General features: G+C 46.6%; 1 protein-coding gene across 12 annotated transcripts in view; it reads right to left on the bottom strand.

Annotated features, from left to right (window-relative positions):
• Positions 1-939: 939 nt before the first annotated feature.
• The window catches only part of nav3 (neuron navigator 3), an 838,834-nt gene continuing 817,192 nt past the window's right edge, over positions 940-22,581 (bottom strand). For 10 of the 12 annotated variants that reach the window (XM_038781097.1, XM_038781098.1, XM_038781101.1 and 7 more), the window contains 4 exons: positions 14,085-14,281; positions 13,851-13,969; positions 4,706-4,909; positions 940-2,682 (listed from right to left, as the gene is read on the bottom strand). In XM_038781097.1, coding sequence (XP_038637025.1) covers positions 2,563-2,682; positions 4,706-4,909; positions 13,851-13,969; positions 14,085-14,281 — 640 coding nt within the window. In that variant the 3' untranslated portion in view covers positions 940-2,562. The remainder of the gene's footprint in view (positions 2,683-4,705; positions 4,910-13,850; positions 13,970-14,084; positions 14,282-22,581) is intronic. The other 2 variants (XM_038781096.1, XM_038781094.1) reach the window with 1 other exon arrangement.

Here is a 22,581-nt window from a genome sequence, read left to right on the forward strand (position 1 = left end):
CCGCTGCAGATCAACTCACCTCACCTTCTTTATTCTTGTCGCTCTGAGAATGAAATGATAAAAAAGGGCTTTAAGGGGTCCAACATGTCAAAGACAACCTTCGTTCAATAAATAGTATCACTTTAATGGTAAAGTCATAATTTAGACAGATACAATGTGCATAATTTTGGGGGGGGGGGGGGGGGGGAGGACATGTACAAGGTGGTTTACAAGATGAAGGGACAGATTAAAAACCAAGATTAATGTCAACCGCCCATTAATCTGGTTACATCCAAATACTCAAAATCAAAGTTTTTAACACTTGAAAAAGACTACAAAAAACTCTCCCGATGATTGTTTTCATCATTTCTCTTTTTGTTGTCATTATTGATTATTTACATTGTTATGTTACATCAAAATGTACAGAATACAAAATGTGTTTTACAGAAAACCGTTTCACAAAAAAAAAAGCTCCCGAAGTCTCACAGAGATGTATTACACATGGGCAGTTTAGACTAACGGCAGACTTGTGCTATATTGGCTAAAACAAAGCGGACACTCAATTAAGATGCCCCAATTACACAGATGATTAGAAATTGGCAGTGGTCCACCTGTGGCTCATTTCGAGCTCTGATGGAGAGCAGCTCCTGCTAACGATCATCACACAAAATAAAACACATCCCGTCTAGACAGAGAATTCTCAACAGTGTTTACAAAAGTCCCAGCATATTCAAGTGAAATAAATGTTTACACCAAGTAACACGCATATCAGAAATTCTCAACTCTTTACTGTGCAAGGCGAAAAACACACATTCTCTTTCTTTGTCCTTTTGTTAATCTATTTACACTTGTGCAAAAACCCTTTTTAACGCTGAGAAATCAGAAAAACAAACCTCTTACCAGAGAGTGAGAGTGTAACCCAGTGAAATGCAAGATGCACCTACCCCGCAAACCACCCCCCCCCCCCCCCCCCCCCCCAAAAAAAAAGAGTGAGTTGTCCCTTTGTTCATTAGCACAGGAAAGACAAGGGGCCAATTTTAACCTAAACCTGCCTGGTGGGGAACTGGCAGAATTAGGTCGAACTGATTTGAAAGCCAATTTGAATTCTCCGCAGACTCATTATTAAAATGAGGATAGGGAGAAGGGGGGAATGTTTGAAGTTGTGCCAGGCAGGTTGACATTAAAACTGCCTCTCCTTCCCTCTGAGAGGGTTTCAGTTTTGCATATAGGCAGTAAAAACATGCTGACAGTTTATACAAGAAAACATTCTGTGCTCATGCCTTTTTGTCAAGTGCCCCCAGCTCTGCTGGGTCAAGTTCAGTGGAGAGCCACTTGCATACACCCATCAATTATTGTTTTTATCCACTTCACTGAACCATCATTTGTAAATTCTAAAAAAAATAACGGTGCGGGGGGTAGAGAGAGAGAGAGAGTGGGAAGGAGAACACACAGTGAAAAGGAGCGGGTTTTAGGTAAAACCGTTGCTTATTAAAGTATTTCAAGTTGCCCTTTTACACATGAAATAAAACCCAGCTCCTTACTGTGCCTACGGTAGTCCCTCCGCATTCTCCCATAGTCCTGGGTCTACTGAGTGTGGAATTATTGAACCTGCCCCCTTTCGGTCTTTCAAACACCATAAATCAAGAGTTGCAAGGTACAAATATTTGCGGATAAAATTAAGTGGCTTCATTTTAGTCCTGTAACCTGTTGAGAATAAGGCAAGTGATTCAGCACCATATTGAATGTTATTCCCACCTGGCCACTGAAAGACTTTCCACAACCTCTATTGATGTAGCCCTTCACAAGCCAAGATTATCACTTGCACCAGTGGTGGAGGTTTAAGTAAGTCTGGTGACTGAGAGACCTTTTCGTCAAGTTAAAAGACCTGCAATTTAAAAATAAAACACTGTACACACAGCAGTAGAAATCCAGAAAATGAAGCCTGTTTAGAAAGGAAAATTGCTTCAGACCAGCAGCACCGGGAAAGCCCAGATGTGTCCAGCATGTTTTTGAAAGTTGACCCCTCGGTGATTGCACACTGCTCCCCACTTTGTGCTTATTATGTGCAAGCTGTCGGGATCATGGGCAGGGGTGTAAACCATAAGACTGTTTCTGGCTGTTACTACCAGCACCAATATAATAGAGAGCTGAGGTTAGGACAGAGATGGAACAGTGAGTGTCTGGTCCACTCTTTGCAGCACCTCAATTAAAATAAAAATCAGGTTTACACGTAAATACTTCGTAAAATTCCAGTTTGGCTCGATTCATGTGCAATATATTTTGTGTTGTGTGTGTATGTTATTATTTATGTACATGACAACAAACTTGTTTGTTGTTGATAAATCAAACTCGACTGGTGCTCATTGCTGTGTCCTTCCACATGGCTGACACAAGCTAGCTGACCTCTCATTGAGAAATTCCTTGTCTATATTGAATCAGTCGATCACCACCAGAGTTCGGAGGGTGTTCAACCCTCAATGTGCTATCTCACACCATCAGTGGAGGGGTGAGGTGGGGTGAGATTTCGACCAGATATCTGTGAATTTCCCACCACCCCAGCCAAGCTCCCACTCCATTTTTACGTTAAAGAGTTGACTCCAAGGATGAATCTAAAATGTCGTCATGGTGACTGGCGCTGTCGCTGTCACAGCTCTGGGCACTGGAGTAATTAGCCGCCTCCTGAAGCCTCATCAACATGTTCATCTGGAAAAAGATTACACATTAAGCATGGTCAGTGATTAACTAATATTTCATTAAGCTTATAATCAGAGGCAGTCAATGTGACAATGCAGATGACAAAATGGTCAGCAGCTCTACATTTAGAAACACATGTGGTGGCACCACATGTTTCTATACGGACAGGTTACATTGCAGGGGAACACCCATTAAATCATGTGTTTTAATAGATGTTCTTCTCCCATGTAACCAGTTTGTATAGAAACATATGGTGCCACCACATATAAGCCAGGAAGCACAGCTGATGAGTGAATGGGACATGGTGTGAGTTAGGACATGACAGCCAGGTTTTTCATGATCTCAACTTTGTGAGGCCAGACTGGAGTGCTTTGGAATAGACAAATCTAGAGGTAACAAGGGATGGGGGGGGGGGGGGGGGGGGGAGGATTTTAGCAGCAGATATGCTAAGGAAGAGTAGATATGGAGGTACAAATAGGCAGTCTTAGTGATAGTATGAATGCGTGATCGACAGCCCACCTTAGGACTAAATATGTATGATGCTTGTGATGGCATGATTTAGAGTCAGACAGTTACAAAGGAAAGGAGTGGAGTTGGTGGTGTAAGGAACAGAGCTTGTGATAGGGACCGCGGAGAAGGGCTTCATTCTTCCTCATATTTAAAAAGGAGCCATGTTTTCCTCATCCTGTACTGGATATGGGATAAGCAGTCAGTGGAGGAGTCAGTAGAGGTGGTGGTGAGGAGAACTGGGTATTGTCAGTGTACATATAAAAATGATTGTGTTCTTTGAATAATGTCATTAAGGAGCAGTATGTATATCAGAATAATAATAATCTTTATTACCACAAGTAGGCTTACATTAACACTGCAATGAAGCTACTGTGAAAATCCCCTAGTCGCCACACTACGGCGCCTGTTCAGGTACACAGAGGGACAATTCAGTATATTAAAATTACCTAACAGCACACCTTTCGGGTCTTACATGGTAAATCCACCTGACCCACACATCTTTGGACTGTGGGAGGAAACTGGAGCACCCAGAGGAAACCCACGCAGATACAGGGAGAATTTGCAGACTCCACACAGACAGTGATCCAAGCCAGGAATCAAATCTGCGTCCCTGGAGCTGTGAAGCACCAGTGCTAACCATTGTGCTACCGAAGTAGAAGGGACCAAGGATAAATCCTTGAGGATCACCAGAGGTAACAGTGTGTGAACAGGAAGATAAATCATTGTAAACTCTATGAGGCAGCAACTCTGGAACGTGAAACCAAGGCCAAAATGTTCCATCTTCTCTTACCAGCGAGATCCCCACATCTGCCAATGGTGACCGCAGCTCCCCCCCCCCCCCCCCCCCCCCCCCCCCCCCCTCCCGTAGGTTCCCTGGCAACAAAGAGTGCAAACAACGGCAAAACCTATTAACAATGGCGGGATCCAGCCTATAGCTGGCCACCTCCGCTTCTACCAAACCTGCCGTGGGGGAGGGAGGGAAAATCCCTTCCTTTGGGTTATTGTTTCAGAGCTAGGATCTTTCATTTGGAATGCTGGGGAAGACGGTCACAGGAGAACAAAGTGCATGTCTATTATACACTCATTTAAACTTCAGCTACCTTACTGAGTCATACCAGGTTTCCAAAATGTAATCTGAAAACCTGATGCATACTGAAGGATATTAAACATTCACTTTGTAACATTGTCTATAATCTTACATCTCCATTCTTATCCTTAGTATATTCCTATTGGCCTTCCTACTGAATAGTGTTGCACATTCTCGTTTGCATTTTATTTTCATATCCAGGGAAAAAATGCTATGTCTGAATCAAATGTCAAACTCCACCACTTGCCCATGTTGAGAATGTTATCGTGAATTTGGAAACTGCCAATCACCTTCATTGTAATGTGACCAACATCAAGCATCAAGTTATCTAAATGCAAAAATGTGCAGCAGTAGAGAAAATAAATGCCTCCACCGGGGACAGCAGTGACAAGCGTTGCAGTTCAATGCATCATGTTTGTACTGCATCACACTTACCAATGGATCCCCTTCACTATCACTCTGGGGCACATGCTTGGAGGAAGCTCCTTCTTTGGCAGACGTGTGTCCATCGTAGCCCACATCCTCAGGTCTCAGTTGCAGAAGGGATGGCCACTCATGCTGTAATGAGCCAGCGTTCCATGGGTATGTGTCCACAACCCACTTGGCCGGATCTTCCCATTGTGCTCTTTTGCCATATAACTGAAAGGTGGAAGGAGATTCAAAATGTCATTTGAGAAGCTTGCACAATATTTCAGTATTAGAAATAGGAGGAAATTATTCAAGTTTTCAGCCTTTCCCACGGTGCAATTAGATTGTAGGTGATCTGTACTGAACTCTATTTACACAGCTAGTTCTCCAACCCTCAATGTACTCGCATAACACAAATCAATCCATCTCAGTCTTGACCAGTCGGCAGTTAGTAAGGCAAATGTAATGTTAGCATTCATGTTGAGAGGGCTAGAATAAAAGTCCAGGGATGCACTTCTGAGGCTGTATAAAGCTCTGGTCAGAGCACATTTGGAATATTGTGAGCAGTTTTGGGCCGCCTATCTCAGGAAGGATGTGCTGGCCTTGGAAAGGGTCCAGAGGAGGTTCACAAGAATGATCGCTGGAATGTAGATCTTGCCTTATGAGGAACGGTTGCGGACTCTGGGTCTGTGCTCGCTGGAGTTTAGAAGGATGAAGGGGATCTTATCAAAACTTACAGGATACTGTGAGGCCTGGATAGAGTGGACGTGGAGAGGATGTTTCCACTTGTAGGAAAATCTAGAACCAGAGGACACAATCTCAGACTAAAGGGACGATCCTTTAACACAGAGATGAGGAGGAAATTCTTCAGCCAGAGGGTGGTGAATCTGTGGAACTCTTTGCCGCAGAAGGCTGTGGAGGCCAAATCACTGAGTGTCACTTAGGCAGCGATAGATAGGTTTTTGATCAATATGGGGATCAGGGGTTATGGGGAGAAGGTAGGAGTACGGAGATGAGAAAAATATCAGCTATGATTGAATGGTGGAGCAGATTCGAGCATATTCGAAATGGGGTCTGACCAGAGCTTTATACAGCCTCAGAAGTGCATCACTGGACGCTTATTCTAGCCCTCTCGACATGAATGCTAACATTACATCGCCCTAATTCTGCTCCTGTGTCTTATGTTTTTTGCTGTTGACTTGCAAAAACAATGGGGGGGGGGGGGAAGGAGAGAGAGAGAGCAAGAGCGAGAGAGAGAGAGAGACTTCTGCTCCCCTTCTTTTCAGGCTGGTTTGGTGCTGGAGCAGAAAACCTTACAAGAGGCCCAAACCGTGTTTCATGCTGATGTAAAAGTGTGTCATGATTGTCCCTGTCACCAGGCCAGTGACAGAATGCGAATCCTGATATTTAACATTGGGAACATCATTAGAATAGATTAAAAATCAGTATCAGGCCTTTACACTTGTTTTTCCTCCCCCATAAGGAAATGAAATCACTGTGAGGGTAGACCAGTGTGAATCATGAGTAGTGTGCCATGGCGTGTACATGGCAGGCAGATGTCCCGGAGGAGCTCAGGTGAGTGCCTCGCTCAGTGGGGTGGAGGTCATGCCCAGGCTATGTTGGGGTTTGGGGGGAGCTATGAGGAGGGGTCCATGGTGAACCTTTGTGCACTGGGGCAGTCTTTTAAAACGACACCCCAATCTTTAAGAATATGTTGCTGGCAGGGTGAAGTCAATCAGAGCCTGCCCAGTCAGTGTGACATTGTGGGACCCACTCCTTGTTTTTCCCCCTCTGTCCTCAACGATACATCAGAGAAAGCTGCTGTTGCTGCGAGCAGCTTCAACACCATTTTCCCTGGCCGCTGTCGCACTCTGCCAAATACGGCTAAAATGCCACTCAGTAGATTTTCTGGGGAGAAGAGTTGCAGATTTCCACTGCCCGGTTAAGTGAAGAAGCACTTCCTGACATCACCCCTGAACAGCCTCTCTCTGATTTTAAAATGATGTTCGTTGTTGCAGGCTGTTGGAGATGCCATATCTCAGATAAGACATTAAACTAAGTCCCTGTCTGTCCTCTCAGGTGAGTGTGAAAGATTACACGCCACTATTATGAACATGAGTAGAGGAGTACTCCAATGTACTCACCTATATTTAAGTTTCAACCGATATCACAAAAAAACAATTATCCCATCAGATTATTGCTATGTACAAATTAGTTGCAATGTTTACCTACACACCAACAGTACCAGTTAGCCTGTTTAGTGCTTTGGGAAGGCCTGAGGTCATGGACGGCACTATATAAAGGAAGTTATTTCTTTCATATCCTAAAGTTTCCTTCTACTTGCCCAAACAAGGGAATGCAGTAGAGGGCAACGTATTCCCTACATGGGGAGTCTCCGTAGCCTATCCTCTTATAAGTCCTGGAGCAGAATTTTCCAATATTTTTTCCAAAGTGTCAGTCATGGCGAGAAAACCAGAGAGAATCCCGCCAGCAAGAAAACACGCCGTATAATCAGCCTCTATAAGGTGTCATGTGAGAGTACCTTTAAAAAATGGGTGTTTATAAATTGGTGTGTATATAAATATCTGTAATGAGAGTACCTTTAAGAAATTGGTGTTTATAAGTGGGTGTGTATATAAATATCTGCAAGGAGAGTACCGTTAAGAAATGGGTGTTTACTACTGCAGTGATGTCAGAGAGTGGGTGGAGCTGGGCTGAATGTCAGCTTTTTACTTTCGTTTAGGCTGTTTGCTGCAGGGTGTGTTTTAGTTCCGTTTTCAGTGTTGGAGCTGAAGCCAGACCAAGCAGGTGTACTGCTGTTCTCTCTGCCATCAAAAGACTATTTCTTGATCATTTGGTGAATTCAGAATTATAAATGTTCTCAGTAGTGAGTGTAAACCTGATGTGCTTCTGTTAAAAGGTGTTTCTTTTGTCTTCTGGATGTTGTTTGAGAATTTATTAAGGATTACTTAGTGTTGTATTCTTTGGGGGTTGTATTTGAATTAATGGTTGCTAAGGTGTTCACTGAATGTTTTAAAAAGGTTAACTTGAGTTCATAGAATAAACATTGTTTTGCTTTAAAAAATACTTCTCCATTTCTGCTGTACCACACCTGTAGAGTGAGCCGTGTGATCCCCATACCACAATCTAGTAAAGGTTGTGGGTCAGGTGAACTCCATGATACACTTTGGGGTTCTCTAAACCCTGGCCCATAACAAAGGAAAAACTAATTTATCGCAAGTTTCGCACCACGCCTGACTGATTCGCTCACCTCATTACAATTTAATCTCTACAATCAGTGGAGCAAACCATTTAAATGCCTCTCCTCACGTTTTCCAAGTCCAATCGGGGGATCACTACCAGAAAGACTGCGCCACGATTTACTGAAGGAGCCCTCAGCAAACATCTTGATGGGGTCTGGCCCAGGTGTCACATCTGTGGTTAATACCCTTTGAAGGAGTTAGGTGTGCCAGCCTTCTGAATAAAAAATGTGGGGCCCACCTTCGATAGCCAGGGCAGGGATATGGCGTAAATCATCCTCAACTCCACCACCACTGCCCCGGAACAGAAGAAATTATCTTCTCAGCAGCAACTTGCTAGCATCACCATTCCCCCAGCAAAACCCATTTACAGCCTGCTGGTCTTTGCCTGATTCTTCAAGACTCCATAAATGTTCAGAGTCCTGAACACATCCACCATTCGAATACCAATGGCAGAACCTCACCCAAATCCGGAGAAAACAAAGCACATGATCCAAGTGTTTACAGCACATTTCACCATTTCAGAACATCCCAAAGTTTTCAGAAACTATTTGAAGTATTTTCACTGTTATAAAATAGGAGAGGCAATAGAGAATTTGCATGCAGCAAGATCCCTCAAGCAACAATGAGATAAATGACCAGGTAACCCATTTATAATCCAGCTTAGTGTCAATGGCAGGAATAGAAAAATCCAGGTACAAGTGAAGGGATTGCTGCACTGTGGGTTTAAACATAGAGACACACAGGAATATAGACTAACCGTAACCAGAGAAATCAATTTTAAGGAAAATTGTGGTAGTCGGTATTAGGAGTATTACGGTACCCAGGTTGATGCTGTAAGATCACTGGTGTGGGAGGTACCCGAGATTGCTGTATCATTGGTGAAGCCTGCCTGCTGGTTCCGCCCAGTAAGGCAGAGTATAAGAGCCCGTGTCTCCCCAGCAGCTGCATTCTGTACCTGCGCTGCCGGGGGAAACATCTAGTCCAATAAAGCCTTCAATTGTCATCCAATCTCGCTTCTGGAGTCATTGATCGAGCATCAATTTATTGGACTAGTTTTTAAAGAATGGAGCTCCGAATCAAGCTGGAGTGTCTGCAACTCAGCCTCCACGCGGCAAACGCAGCGGCAAGCTTCAAACACTGGCTGGCGTGCTTCAACGGGTACCTTAGGACGGCCACAACTACACCCACGGAGGACCAGAAGATGCAAGTTCTTCACTCGAGGGTGAGCCCAGAGATCTACACCCTCATCGAAGATGCGGACAACTTCGAGGCCACGATGGCCCTGTTGAAAAGACACTATATTCGCCCAGTAAACCAGGTCTACGCCCGACATCTGCTAGCGACGAGGCGACAAATCCCCGGGGAATCGCTGGAGGAATTCTACTGTGCGCTCCTGGTGTCAGGTAGGAACTGTGACTGCCCGCACATTTCAGCCAGCGACCACACAGAACTTTTGATCCAGGACGCATTCGTTGCGGGTATGCTGTCCTCCCAAATCCGCCAGCGGCTGCTAGAAAAAGAGACACTAGGCCTCAAGGAGGCTAGCTCTCTGGATGTGGCCTCCCGAAATGCCCCCACGGTCGGGGACGTCCCCGACGGCGCGGCAGCCCCTTCGGCAGCGTGGAACTCCCTCGCGGCCGACTCCGATGCATCCCCCATCCCCCCATAAGCTTGGGCTGCGTGACTACCAGGCAACCCCGGGGGGCCCCGGTGCTATTTTTGCAGGCAAGCCAAGCACCCCAGGCAGCGCTGCCCGGCCCGCTCCTCCACCTGCAAAGGGTGCGCCAAAAAGGGCCAATTCATGGCGGTATGCCAGGCCCGGGCGGTCGCCGCGGTCTCTGGGGGCGAACCGGGACCGCCACCCCAACCCTCTCCATGAGCCACGTGCGGCCAGCGGGCGCCGCCATCTTTATTTTCTCGTGCCACGTGCGCCGCCATCTTGTTCCCCAGGGACCACGTGCGACGGATGGGCGCCGCCATCTTGCACACCCCCGGCCATGTGCGACCAATGGGCGACGCCATCTTGGCTGGAGTCTCAGGACCCCGATTCGGATAACCACACATCGCCCGAAGAAAACCTCCAGCTTTTGCCACGACTTGCCTCGGTGACCCTGGACCAGTCTCGACCCCGAACGCTCTCGACCGCGACGACGACCGCGCTCATCAATGGGCATAAATCATCCTGCCTGGTCGACTCCGGGAGCACAGAGAGCTTCATACACCCCGACACGGTAAGGCGCTGTTCTCTTCCCATCCACCCAGTTAATCAACGAATCTCCCTGGCCTCCGGGTCTCACTCTGTAGAGATCAAAGTGTTCTGCGTAGTGAACCTAACAGTCCAGGGAAGGGAGTTAAAAAATTTCCGCCTCTACGTCCTCCCTCACCTCTGCGCTGCCACGCTCCTAGGGTTAGATTTCCAATGTAACCTCCAAAGTTTAACTTTTAAATTCGGCGGCCCTATACCCCCCCTCACTGTCTGCAGGCTCGCGACCCTCAAGGTCGAGCCGCCTTCCCTTTTTGTGAACCTCACCCCGGATTGCAAACCCGTCGCCACTAGGAGCAGACGGTATAGTGGCCAGGACCGGACCTTCATTAGGTCGGAAGTCCAGCGGTTACTGAAGGAAGGTATCATCGAGGCTAGCAACAGCTCCCGGAGAGCTCAAGTAGTGGTTGTAAAGACCAGGGAGAAGCATAGGATGGTCATCGATTATAGTCAGACCATCAACAGGTATACGCAGCTCAACGCGTACCCCCTCCCACGCATATCTGATCAATCACATTGCACAATACAAGGTCTGTTCCACAGTGGATCTCAAGTCCGCCTACCATCAGCTCCCCATCCGCCCTAGTGACCGCAAATACATTGCGTTCGAAGCAGATGGGCGGCTCTACCACTTCCTAAAGGGTTCCCTTCGGTGTCACAAATGGAGTCTCGGTCTTCCAACGGGAGATGGACCGAATGGTTGACCAGTACGGTTTGCGGGCCACGTTTCCGTACCTCGATAACGTCACCATCTACGGCCATGACCAGCAGGACCACGACACCAACCTCCGTAAATTTGTCCATACCGCAAAAATCCTTAACCTAATTTACAACAAGGACAAATGCGTGTTCAGCACCGACCGTCTAGCCATCCTCGGCTACGTAGTGCATGATGGAGTTATAGGCCCAGATCCCGAACGCATGCGCCCCCTCATGGAGTTCCCCCTCGCACACTGCTCCAAGGCCCTGAAACGCTGACTGGGATTTTTTTCATATTATGCCCAGTGGGTCCCCAACTATGCGGACAAGGCCGGCCACTAATTCAGTCCACGGTTTTCCCCCTGTCAGCAGAGGCCCGCCAGGCCTTCAGCCGCATCAAAGCGGACATTGCAAAGGCCACGATGTACGCAATTGATTAATCCCTTCCCTTCCAAGTCGAGAGCGACACATCCGACGTAGCTCTGGCGGCCACCCTCAACCAAGCGGGTAGACCCGTGGCCTTCTTCTCACGCACCCTCCACGCTTCAGAAATCCACCATTCCTCAGTTGAAAAGGAGGCCCAGGACATAGTAGAAGCTGTGCGGCACTGGAGGCATTACCTGGCCGGCAGGAGATTCACTCTCCTCACTGATCGTGGTCGGTTGCTTTCATGTTCGATAATGCACAGCGGGGCAAGATAAAGAACGATAAGATCTTACGGTGGAGGATCGATCTCTCCAACTACAACTATGAGATCTTGTATCGTCCCAGGAAGCTAAACGAGCCTCCTGATGTCCTATCCCCCGACACATGTGCCAACGCACAAGTGGACCGACTCCGGGCCCTCCACGAGGACCTCTGCCACCCGAGTATCACTCGATTCTTCCATTTCATCAAGACCCGCAACCTGCCCTACTCCATCAAGGACGTCAGGACCGCCACCAGGAACTGCCAAATCTGCGCGGAGTGCAAGCCGCACTTCTACAGGCCAGAGAAAGCGCACCTGATAAAGGCTTCCTGTCCCTTTGAATGCCTCTATATGGACTTCAAAGGCCCCCCTCCCCCCCCCCACAACACGTACTTCCTGAACATGATTGACGCGTACTCCTGGTTCCCATTCGCCATCCCCTGCCCCGACATGACCGCAGCCACCGTCATAAAAGCCCTCCACAGTATCTTTACACTGTTCGGTTTCCCCGCCTACATACACAGCGATAGGGGGTCCTCCTTTATGAGCGACGAACTGCGTCAATTCCTGCTCAGCAAGGGCATTGCCTCGAGCAGGACGGCCAGTTACAACCCCCGGGGAAACGGACAGGTAGAGTGGGAGAACGGAATGGTCTGGCCCTATGGTCCAGGAATCTCCCAGTCTCCCGCTGGCAGGAGGTCCTTCCTGATGATCTCCACTCCATCTGATCACTGCTGTGTACCACGACCAACCAAACACCTCACAAACGTCTCCTTGTCTTCCCTAGGAAGTCCTCCTCCAGGACCTCGCTCCCAACCTGGCTGGCAGCTCCTGGACCCATCCTGCTCCGTAAACACGGGCGGGTGCACAAGTCGGACCCATTGGTCGAGAGAGTCCACCTTCAAGCTAACCCTCAATACGCCTACGTGGCGTACCCCAACGGCCGACAGGATAAGGTCTCCCTTCGGGACCTGGCGCCCGCTGGATCCCCACCCACACTGACCCTTCCTCCCACCGGCGCACCCAACAGCCGCCCCCTTCCCAGGTGGTTCGGTCCTCCCACCGGTCCCATCCAGGGGTGATGAAGCTGCCGAAGAAGCCAAAGCCATGCTCCCGGAGCCACGAATGCCTGAGCCGGCGCCTGCATCACCGCCGAAACTGCGATGATCGAAGAGGACGACCAGGGCCCCCAATCGACTAATTGCTTAATTTTGAATGTAACTAAACATTGTAAATAGTTGCGACATGTAACGAGGCAAAACACTGTACTAATGTATACCGGGTACCACCATAACCTCAACCACTGTATAATGCGAGATCACCACCCCCGCCAGAATCTTTTTTTAAACAGGGGGTGAATGTGGTAGTCGGTATTACGGTACCCAGTTTGATGCTGTAAGACCACTGGTGTGGGAGGTACCTGAGACAGCAAGATCATTGGTGAAGCCTGCCTGCTGGTTCCGCCCAGTAAGGCGGAGTATAATAGCCTGTGTCTCCCCAGCAGCCGCATTCTGTACCTGCGCTGCTGGGGGAAACATCTAGTCTAATAAAGCCTTCAATTGTCATCCAATCTCGCTTCTGGAGTCATTGATCGAGCATCAAAAATGATAAAAGAATCAAGAGTGGGGAGAGATGATGAACCATCGTTTTACACAGGGGAGTGAATTCTCTGCCTCCCCAGCCACATGTTCCTCGGCGGCGCACTGTCGCCAGCAGTGAGATTCACCATTCCTCCCACCAGCCAATGCGGTTTCCCATTGTGGCCTCCCCACGCTGTCGGGAAACCCATGGGGGGGGGGATGGAACGGAGAATCTGGCCGGCAGAGAATTGTGACCTGGAATGTATTGTCTGAAAGAGGAGTGGAAGAAGATTCAATGGTAATTTTCAAAAAAGAATTGGATAAATGCGTGAAAAGGGTTACAGGGAAGGGGCAAGGGCAGAGCGGGAATAGAGTGTGACTGATACGATAGCAATCACACAGAGCTGCCACAGACATGAATGGTCTCTTCCAACCTTGAACAATTTGATGATTTATTGAAGGAAGCAATTAAATGTTTGCAGTTTCCTGCCGACTGACTGGTGTGTGAAATTACCCTGATACACATGTTCGTTACCAATTTATTTGAACGTCTCTTTACTCTGGCGTACCTTCCTACATTGGAGATATCAGTAACTAATGCAATAAATATGTACATTTAATATCTGAATGCATAAAGCTAAAGGACAAAGCTTCAGAAAGATTGATGAAAGACATTCACCTGAAGGCCTTCTCGAACTGCTTCCAGAAGATACGGTATAAGAGAATAGTTCCAGAGGTCTGTGAACCAAACCCTGGAGCCATCGACATCCAAAGGGCATGAGAGGAATAGACGGGGACCTGAAGCATAGAAATTGAACATATTGATTAATGTGCAAAGTAAGGATTTTCTTCCAGAAGTCTATCTCCTATTGGAGGAGGCAGACTGGGCGACAGTTCGTGAATTTCAACTCACCAATCGTTACATCGGAAGAACTGTGCGTTTCTAAAAAGCCATTCAAATGTTGCCACACTTTGGGAATCCAGTCAATGATTCTCAAGAGGTCACTACTGCGCATGTTTCGGTCGATTTCATTCTCAATTAGTTTACGGCGTAGATATCGACCCAGAAATCCCTTCACGGGTTCAGTGTGATTGGTACACAATACCCACCTACACAGCAAGAACAAAAGATAAACCAGGAGACTTTAAAACAGAGCGCGCAAGTGCACTGCATCCTTTTGCACTTACTTCACTTTCCTGAGGGTGCTGACTCATAGAATTACAATAAACAGTTCTACATTCTCACCATTCTCGGGTAAAGATATTTCTCCTGAATTCCTTCTTGGATTTGTAAGGTATTATCTTATAGTGACAGCTCTTCGTTCTGCTCTCTCTCCTAGAAGTGGAAACATCTTCGCTACATCTATCCTATCAAACCCTTTCATAATATTTGAGGCATCTAACAGGTCATCTCTTTTCTAGACATTGAAACCCTAGCCTTGACAGGTTTTCCTGGTGGGTATAATCACAAAGTTCTGAGATCATCATTTTGAATAATGTTTGCATTTCAGTGCAGCTATAACTTTTTCATTCAGCCTTGGGGGCAGATCCAGGAGATCTTTGTGTCCTCCAGTTGGATTCTCACCCTGGTATAGGAACAGCATGACCTCACCAGATCCTACAATGTACTGACGCCCATACCTCAAATTAGATCCTTCAATTGCATTAGAAGTCAAAGGTACTTGCTGTGATCAGGAGACAATGATCTCAAGGTTAATGTTGATTGGGAGAAGACACAGATGCCAAAGACCCAATAACACCACTGAAATTCCAGTGATGCAGACCACAAATAGGTATCTAGACATGGCTTAACTGAGTGTGGGGACCCAATATGAGCTGAGCTGGTAGTAAGGTCAGCACCATAACAACAGAAGGAGGCCATTCAGCCCCTAATATATGTTCATAGAATCATATAATCATAGAATTTACAGTGCAGAAGGAGGCCATTCAGCCCATCGAGTCTGCACCGGCTCTTGGAAAGAGCACCCTACCCAAGCCCACACCTCCACCCTATCCCCATACCCCACCCTACACGAAGGATAATTGTGAGCACCAAGGGCAATTTAGCATGGCCAATCCACCTAACCTGCACATCTTTGGACTGTGGGAGGAAACCGGAGCACCCGGAGGAAACCCACGAACACATGGGGAGAAAGTGCAGACGCCGCACAGGCAGTGACCCAAGCCAGGAATCAAACCTGGAGCTGTGAAGCAATTGTGCTAACCACTATGCTACCGAGCTGTTCTGTCTGTATCTCGATTCCATCTCCTTTCATACGTTTTTCTTGATCACAAACTCTTGATTTGATGAGTGCCTGAGCATAAGTAGAAAAGGATGGAATGGGGGTTGGTGTTGCGGTTGTACAACTGCCAAATTGCTCTTCAGCAGCGAGGAACACTCCTGTTCCTCCTGGCTCAATGTTAAGCGGAAATAAAAAACACTGATCTTTTTGGCTGTAGACTCCAGCAGTCTTTTTAGAAACCGTTGGGAAGATCACTGAGGGAGCCAATAACTGAGCTGAAGTGCTCCACCATTACGCCACTAATTAATAATCAAGAGGCCTAATGTCTTTTGTAAGGATGCACAGGAATTTGCCTGAAGGTTGCCTGATGCAATGTTCTGTTAGCTCTTGGGCTGTTGGGTGTCGCTCCTTGCTGTCTCTGTTTTGTACCCAGAAAATGGTGCAATTAGGTCAAATTTCTCCCCTAATGAGTTTAAATTGTTCTGGGTATTGGAGTTTGTAGAGGTTACTGCAAACGAAGCACTCTTACATAAACACCTGTTCCCTGTTCTCGGGGAACCAAATGAGAATGCTCCATACTGTAACTGTTACAAGGCTGAATTGTCAAAACATTTAGATTGTTCTACTGGACCAAATTAAACATTTACCACTAAACATGGGTTCATTTGGCAGAGCTGAACACAAGCTTTCTATACAAAGATAATTTGCTGACTTGGACTTGCACACTTGTGCACTCAACAGTATAACCCCACGTCTGATTTTATTATTCTTTCACGAGATGTGGGTTTCACTGGCTAGGTTAGCATTCATTGCTCATCACCAACTGCCATTGAGGAGGTGACCTTCTTGAACTGCTGCAGTCACTGTGGTGTAAGTACACCAGCAGAGAGTTTCCCCCTAATTCCCATTGACTCCAGTTTAGCTAGGATCCTTGATGCCATACTCGGTCAAATGGTGCCTTGGTGTCAAGGAGGGAGTTCCAGGATCTTGACCCCAGCTGCAGTGAAGGAACAGCAATATATCTCCAAGTCAGGATGGCGAGTGCCTTGGAGGGAAACATCAAGTGGTGGTGTTCCCAGGTATCTGCTGCCCTTGTCATTCTAGATGAAAAAAGTCATGGGTTTGGAAGCTGCTGGCTAAAGAGCCTTGGTGAGTTGCTGCAGTGAATCTTGTAGATGTTACATACTGCTGGCACTTGTATGGCGGTGGTGTAGGCAATGACAGCTTAAGGTAGAGGATTGTATGTCAATCAAGAAGGCTACTTTGTCCTTCATGGTGTCGAGTTTCTTACATTTTGCTGGAGCTCTAGGCATCCATGCGGGCAGCATAATCAAAGACCCCTCCCACCCGGCTTACTCACTCTTCCAACTTCTTCCATCGGGCAGGAGATACAGAAGTCTGAGAACACACGTGAACAGACTGAAAAACAGCTTCTTCCCCACTGTCACCAGACTCCTAAATGACCCTCTTATGGACTGACCTCATTAACACTACACCCTGTATGCTTCATCTGATGCCAGTGCTTATGTAGTTACATTGTATATCTTGTGTTTCCCTATTATGTATTTTCTTTTATTCCCTTTTCTTCCCAGGTACTTAATGATCTGTTGAGCTACTCGCAGAAAAATACTTTTCACTGTACCTCGGTACACGTGACAATAAACAAATCCAATCCAATCCATGCAAGTGGTGAGTATTGTACATTGTAAGCAGTTGTCAATCTCACTCTCTCCCAGCCTCCAATTTAAGGTAACAGTCATAAGGCCCATTGGTGCAAACTTTCTGATTTTAAAAAACCTATTCTTCCTTTCGTCTATTCTTCAATTTGGTCTGGATTTCTTTTACTCGTTGTCATAATTGTGTCTATCAATAATGTTTTTTAAAAATAAATTTAGAGTACCCAATTCATTTTTCCAATTAAGGGGCAATTTAGCGTGTTCAATCCACCTACCATGCACATCTTTGGGTTGTGGGGGTGACACCCACGCAGACACGGGGCGAATGTGCAAACTCCACACGGACAGTGACCCAGGGTCGGGATTCGAACCCGGATCCTCAGCGCCGTAGGCATCCACTGTGCCACCATGCTGCCCTTTCTGTCAATAATGTTAATGCAACTCTTGTCAGCCTGTGTAGTGTGCCCACACTACAGCAATTGTCTGCGAATTTAAGCTCCCAGAACATAGTGGAGAATATTTAAAGAAACATTGAATGAGATACAGAGCAAGTATAAACCCCTGAGAGGAAAAGGCTCCGCTTCACAAAAAAAGCAGCCATGGACAACTAAAGAGGTTAGGGGACAGCACACAACTAAAAAGAAAAAGGGCTTACAAAAATGCAAGGAATAGCACTGATCCGGATGAATGGGATAGATACAAAGACCAGCAAAGGGTCACAAAGCAGCTTATAAGAGCGACTAAAAGGGATAATGAAAGGAAACTTGTACAGGACAACAGTCAATCAGATGAAATTCTGTAATTATATAAAGGGAAAGCAGATGGTCAAGCACAATGTAGGCTCACTAAAAGCCAAAAATGGAGATATTGTCAGTGATAATGGGGAATTGGCAGACATGTTGAACATTTACTTTGCCTCAGTATTTACAGTTGGAAAGGAGGATAACTTGCTGGAGGTCCAGGGACAGGCCCTGACAATATCCCAGCAATAGTAGTGAAGACTTGTGTTCCAGAACTTGCTGCACCCATAGCCAAGCTGTTCCACTAATCTATAACACCGGTATCTACCTGGCAATGTGAAAATTGCCCAGGTGTGTCCTGTACACAAGAAACAGGACAAATCCAACCCAGCCAATTACCACCCTATCAGTCTACTCTCCATCATCAGCAAAGTGAAGGAGTCATCAACAATGCTATCAACAATATTACTCAGCAATAACCTGCTCACGGATACTCAGTTTGGGTTCTTCTAGGGTCACTCAGCTCCCGACCTCATTACAGCCTTGGTTCAAACATGGACAAAAGAGCCGAATGTGAGAGTGACTGCCCTTGACACCAAGGCACCATTTGGCATCAAGGACCCTAGCTAAACTCGAGTCAATGGGAATCAGGGGAAAACACTCTGCTGGTCGCAGTCATAACTGGCACAGAGGAAGATGGTTGTGGTGGTTGGAGATCAATCATCCCAACTCCAGGACATCACTGCAGGAGTTCCTCAGGTTAGTGTCCACAGCCCAACCATCTTCAGCTGCTTCATCAATGATCTCCCTTCCACCATAAGGTCAGAAGGGAGGATGTGTGAAGATGACTGCACAATATTCAGCCCATTCGTGACTCCTCAGATAATGAAGCAGTCCATGTCCAAATACAACAAGATCTGGACAATATCCAGGCTTGGGCTGACAAGTGGCAAGTTACATTCGCGTCACACAAGTGTCAGGCAATGACCAACTCCTACAAGAGAGGACCTAACCATCGCCCCTTGACATTCAATAATAATAATGGCATTACCATCACTGAATCCTCCACAATCAACTTCCTGGGGGTTACCATTGATCAGAACCTGAACCGGATGAGCCACATTAATACTGTGGCTACCAGGGCAGGTCAAAGGCTAGGAATCCTATGGTGAGTAACTCACCTCCTGACACCCCCAATGTCTGTCCACCATCTACAAGGCACAACTCAGGAGTGTAATGAAATATTCTCCACTTGCTCCGATATGTGCAGCTCCAACAACACTCAAGAAGCTCGACGCTATCCAGAACAAAGCAGCCAGCTTGACTGCTCCCCATTCCACAAACATTCAAACCCTCCACCTCTGATGAATAGTGGCAGCCATGTGTACCATCTCCAAGATGCACTGCAGTAACTCACCAAGGTTCCTTAGCCAACACCTTCCAAACCAAGACTACTACCATATAGAAGGGCAAAAGCAGCAGATACCTGGGTACCCCAGCACCTGCAAAGTTGCCCTCCAAATCATTCATCATCCTGATTTGGAAATATATCACCATCCTTTCACTGTCGCTGGCGCAACATCCTGGAACACCCTCCCTACCGGCACAGTGGGTGTACCTACCCCTCAAGGACTGCAGTGGTTCAAGAAGGCAACTCACCACCACCTTCTGAAAGGCAACTAGGGATGGGCCATAAATGCTGCCTAACCAGTGACACCCACATTCCGTCAATGAAAAAATATAATGTAAGTATAGTATCACTACCTGGGAAATTAATGGAACAAAAGAGTAACAAACCCCCAGGACCTGACGGTTTCCATCGGAGGGTTTTTAAAGATGAAGGGGAGCACATTGTAGTTGCCCTCACAATAATTTTCCAGAGTAGTCCCTCTAGGTTCAGGAGTAGTCCCTCTGCATTGGAAAATTGCTCATGTCATTCCACTTTTTAAGAAGGGTGAAAGGGAGAAACCAGGGAATTACTGACCAGTTAGCCTAACATCTGTGGTGGGGAAATTGCTGGACTCAATAATCAAGGATTATATCTTGTAAAATGTTGGTTGCTGAGGGAGAGCCAGCATGAATTTCTGAGGGGAAGGTCATACCTGACTAATCTTACTGAATTTTATGAAGTAGTGCCTTAAGGTGGTGGACAGGGGTATGTCTAAATGGAAAAAGGTTAGGTACAGTGGATGTTCAAGAACTTGGGGGTTCAGGTGCATAGGTCCTTACAATGTCAGGAACAAGTACACATAAAAGTCAAAAAATCTAATGCAATACCAGCCTTTATATCTGGAGGAGTGTAGCATAAAGACACAGGGGTTACACTGCAGCTATACAAAACCGTGATTAGATTGCAGTACTGTGAGCAGTTTTGGGCACCATACCATAGGCAGGATATTTTGACCGTGGAGGGAGTGCAATATAGGTTTGCAAAAATAATACCTGGATTACGGGGGTTGAGTAACAAGGAGAGATTTAGACCTGTTTTTACTAGGATTTATAAGGTTAAGGGGTTATATGATCAAAGTAGTCAAGCTATTAACAGAGAAAGAGAGTGGGCTGGATACTCCAAAAATGGGGCTGTCGCCACGCCAGCATCGTGCGCGATGGCGGACTTGGTACGCCATCCAAAATGCAGCCCCCCCCCCTCCCGAGATCACGCGAGCCCGTGGATTTGTGCCGCCCAATCGATACCCTGGCCGTCCATGGCCCCCCCCCTGGTGATCGACCCCCCCGCCCCCCCACCAGGGCGGCCGCGGACTGAGTCTGCAGCCACCACCCGAGGTTCCCGATGACCGATACGTGGTTAGAACCATGCCGCCGGGAACTTGACCAGTTTTGCACGGAGAATCGCAGGGGGGATGGCCCTCTGTCAATGGCCCCCTAGCTGCGCCACGTAGATCGCGCGCGAGCGATTCCTGAGTGATTCACCAGGGTCCGCAGACTCACTTTAGCGACGCTGATCCTGATTTCTTCGTTAACGGCCATTCTCCGTCCCCGCGCTGAACATGATTTTGACGCGGAGCTGTGGAGAATCCAGCCCAGAATAGATAAAGATAAACTATTTCCACTGGTTGGAGATTCAAAAACTAGGGGGCATAGTCTCAGGAGAGATTTAAGGAAAAAGCTCTTCACTCAAAGGTGTGGTAGAAGTCTGTAACTCTCTCCCACAAACAGCAGTTGAAGCTAGGTCAGTTGTTAATTTTCAATCTGAGATGGATACATTTTTGTTGATAATAATAATCTTTATCATTGTCACAAGTAGGCTTACATTAACACTGCACTGAAGTTACTGTGAACATCCCCTCGTCGCCACACTCTGGAATTTATTGTAAGCAAGTGTACACTGAGGGAGAATTCAGAATGTCCAATGCACCTAACAAGCACCTCTTTCGGGACTTGTGGAAGGAAACTGGAGCACCCGGAGGAAACCGACACAGACACACAGAAAACGTGCAGACTCCACACAGAGAGTTACCCAAGCCGGGAATCGAACCTAGGTCCCTAGTGTTGTGAAGCAACAGTGCTAACCACAGTGCTACCAAAGATACTAAGGGATATGGGCCAAAGGCATGTATATGGAATTAGATTACAGATCAGCCAGGGTCTCACTGAATGGCAGGACAGGCTCAAGGGGCTGAATGGCCTACTCCTATATGTTCCATACAAACATAAAATCTAGGAGCAGGAGTGTCTTTGGCACTTCAGGCCTGCTCTGGCATTCAAAATGATTGTGGCTGAGCCTCTATCAATACCATCCTCCTGCACTCTCCCCATACACTTTGATGCCTTTAGTGTCTAGAACTGTCACTGCAAGATCACAAATTCTACACATTTAATAGGAACATAGGAACAGGAGGAGGCTATTCAGCCCCTCGAGCCAGTTCCATCATTAAATGAGATGACTTGCCTTTATGTCTTAACCCACCAACCTGCCTTGGTTCCATTTCCTCTTGTTCTGTAAAAAATTCCATCGATCCCAGATTTAAAATTATCACAGCAAAAGCTGTATTGCTGTGGCCAGAGCAGAACTGAATTTGATTGGATCTTCTTTGATTGGAGAGTCCCAGATTGTTGCTAAAGTTTGATGGACCCCTGAAAATAATTCCTGCAGCTGCTCTGTCAATGGAGACCAGCTTTACTAGAAAACCGTCTCATCACCCAAGCAAACCATTATATGTTCCCTTTTTCAAAAGATTTTCTGTAATTTATCATATTAGAACATTTAATTAAAATATTTTAATCACTGTTTATACTGCAAACTTGCACAATGGACCAAGTCAAGTGGAGCTGGGTCCTAATGGCTGAAAAGATTCTGGCTCATACTTTCATATTAGATGCCAGCTACTCTGCTTCACGTTTAGTTAATGTAACAGGATCAAATCCTCATGTGCTTTCCTGAACTCATAAACCCTTGGATTAGAACAGTTTTCTCATACAGAACAAATAGGGGAGAAAGTGCAAAACCTGATTTCCCAGAATTGAGAGGCTCAACTATCGGGAGCAGCTGAGCAAACTGGGCTCTTTTCTCTCGTAAATTAGAGACTTTTCAAGCTCTTTAAGACAAGGAAGAGGTTTGATAGGCTTGACAATAGAGAAAACAATTCCACTGGTTCGGAGAATCCTAAACTAAGAGCCATAATAATAAAATGTTCACTATTGAATCCATAAGGAACTAAGAACTCTACCCAGAGTGGTGAGAATGTGGAACTCGCTCCCACAGGAAGTGGTTTTAATTAAAGAGCATAGAT

Source organism: Scyliorhinus canicula, chromosome 20, assembly GCF_902713615.1.
Source record: "Scyliorhinus canicula chromosome 20, sScyCan1.1, whole genome shotgun sequence".
NCBI classification, from domain to species: domain Eukaryota; kingdom Metazoa; phylum Chordata; class Chondrichthyes; order Carcharhiniformes; family Scyliorhinidae; genus Scyliorhinus; species Scyliorhinus canicula.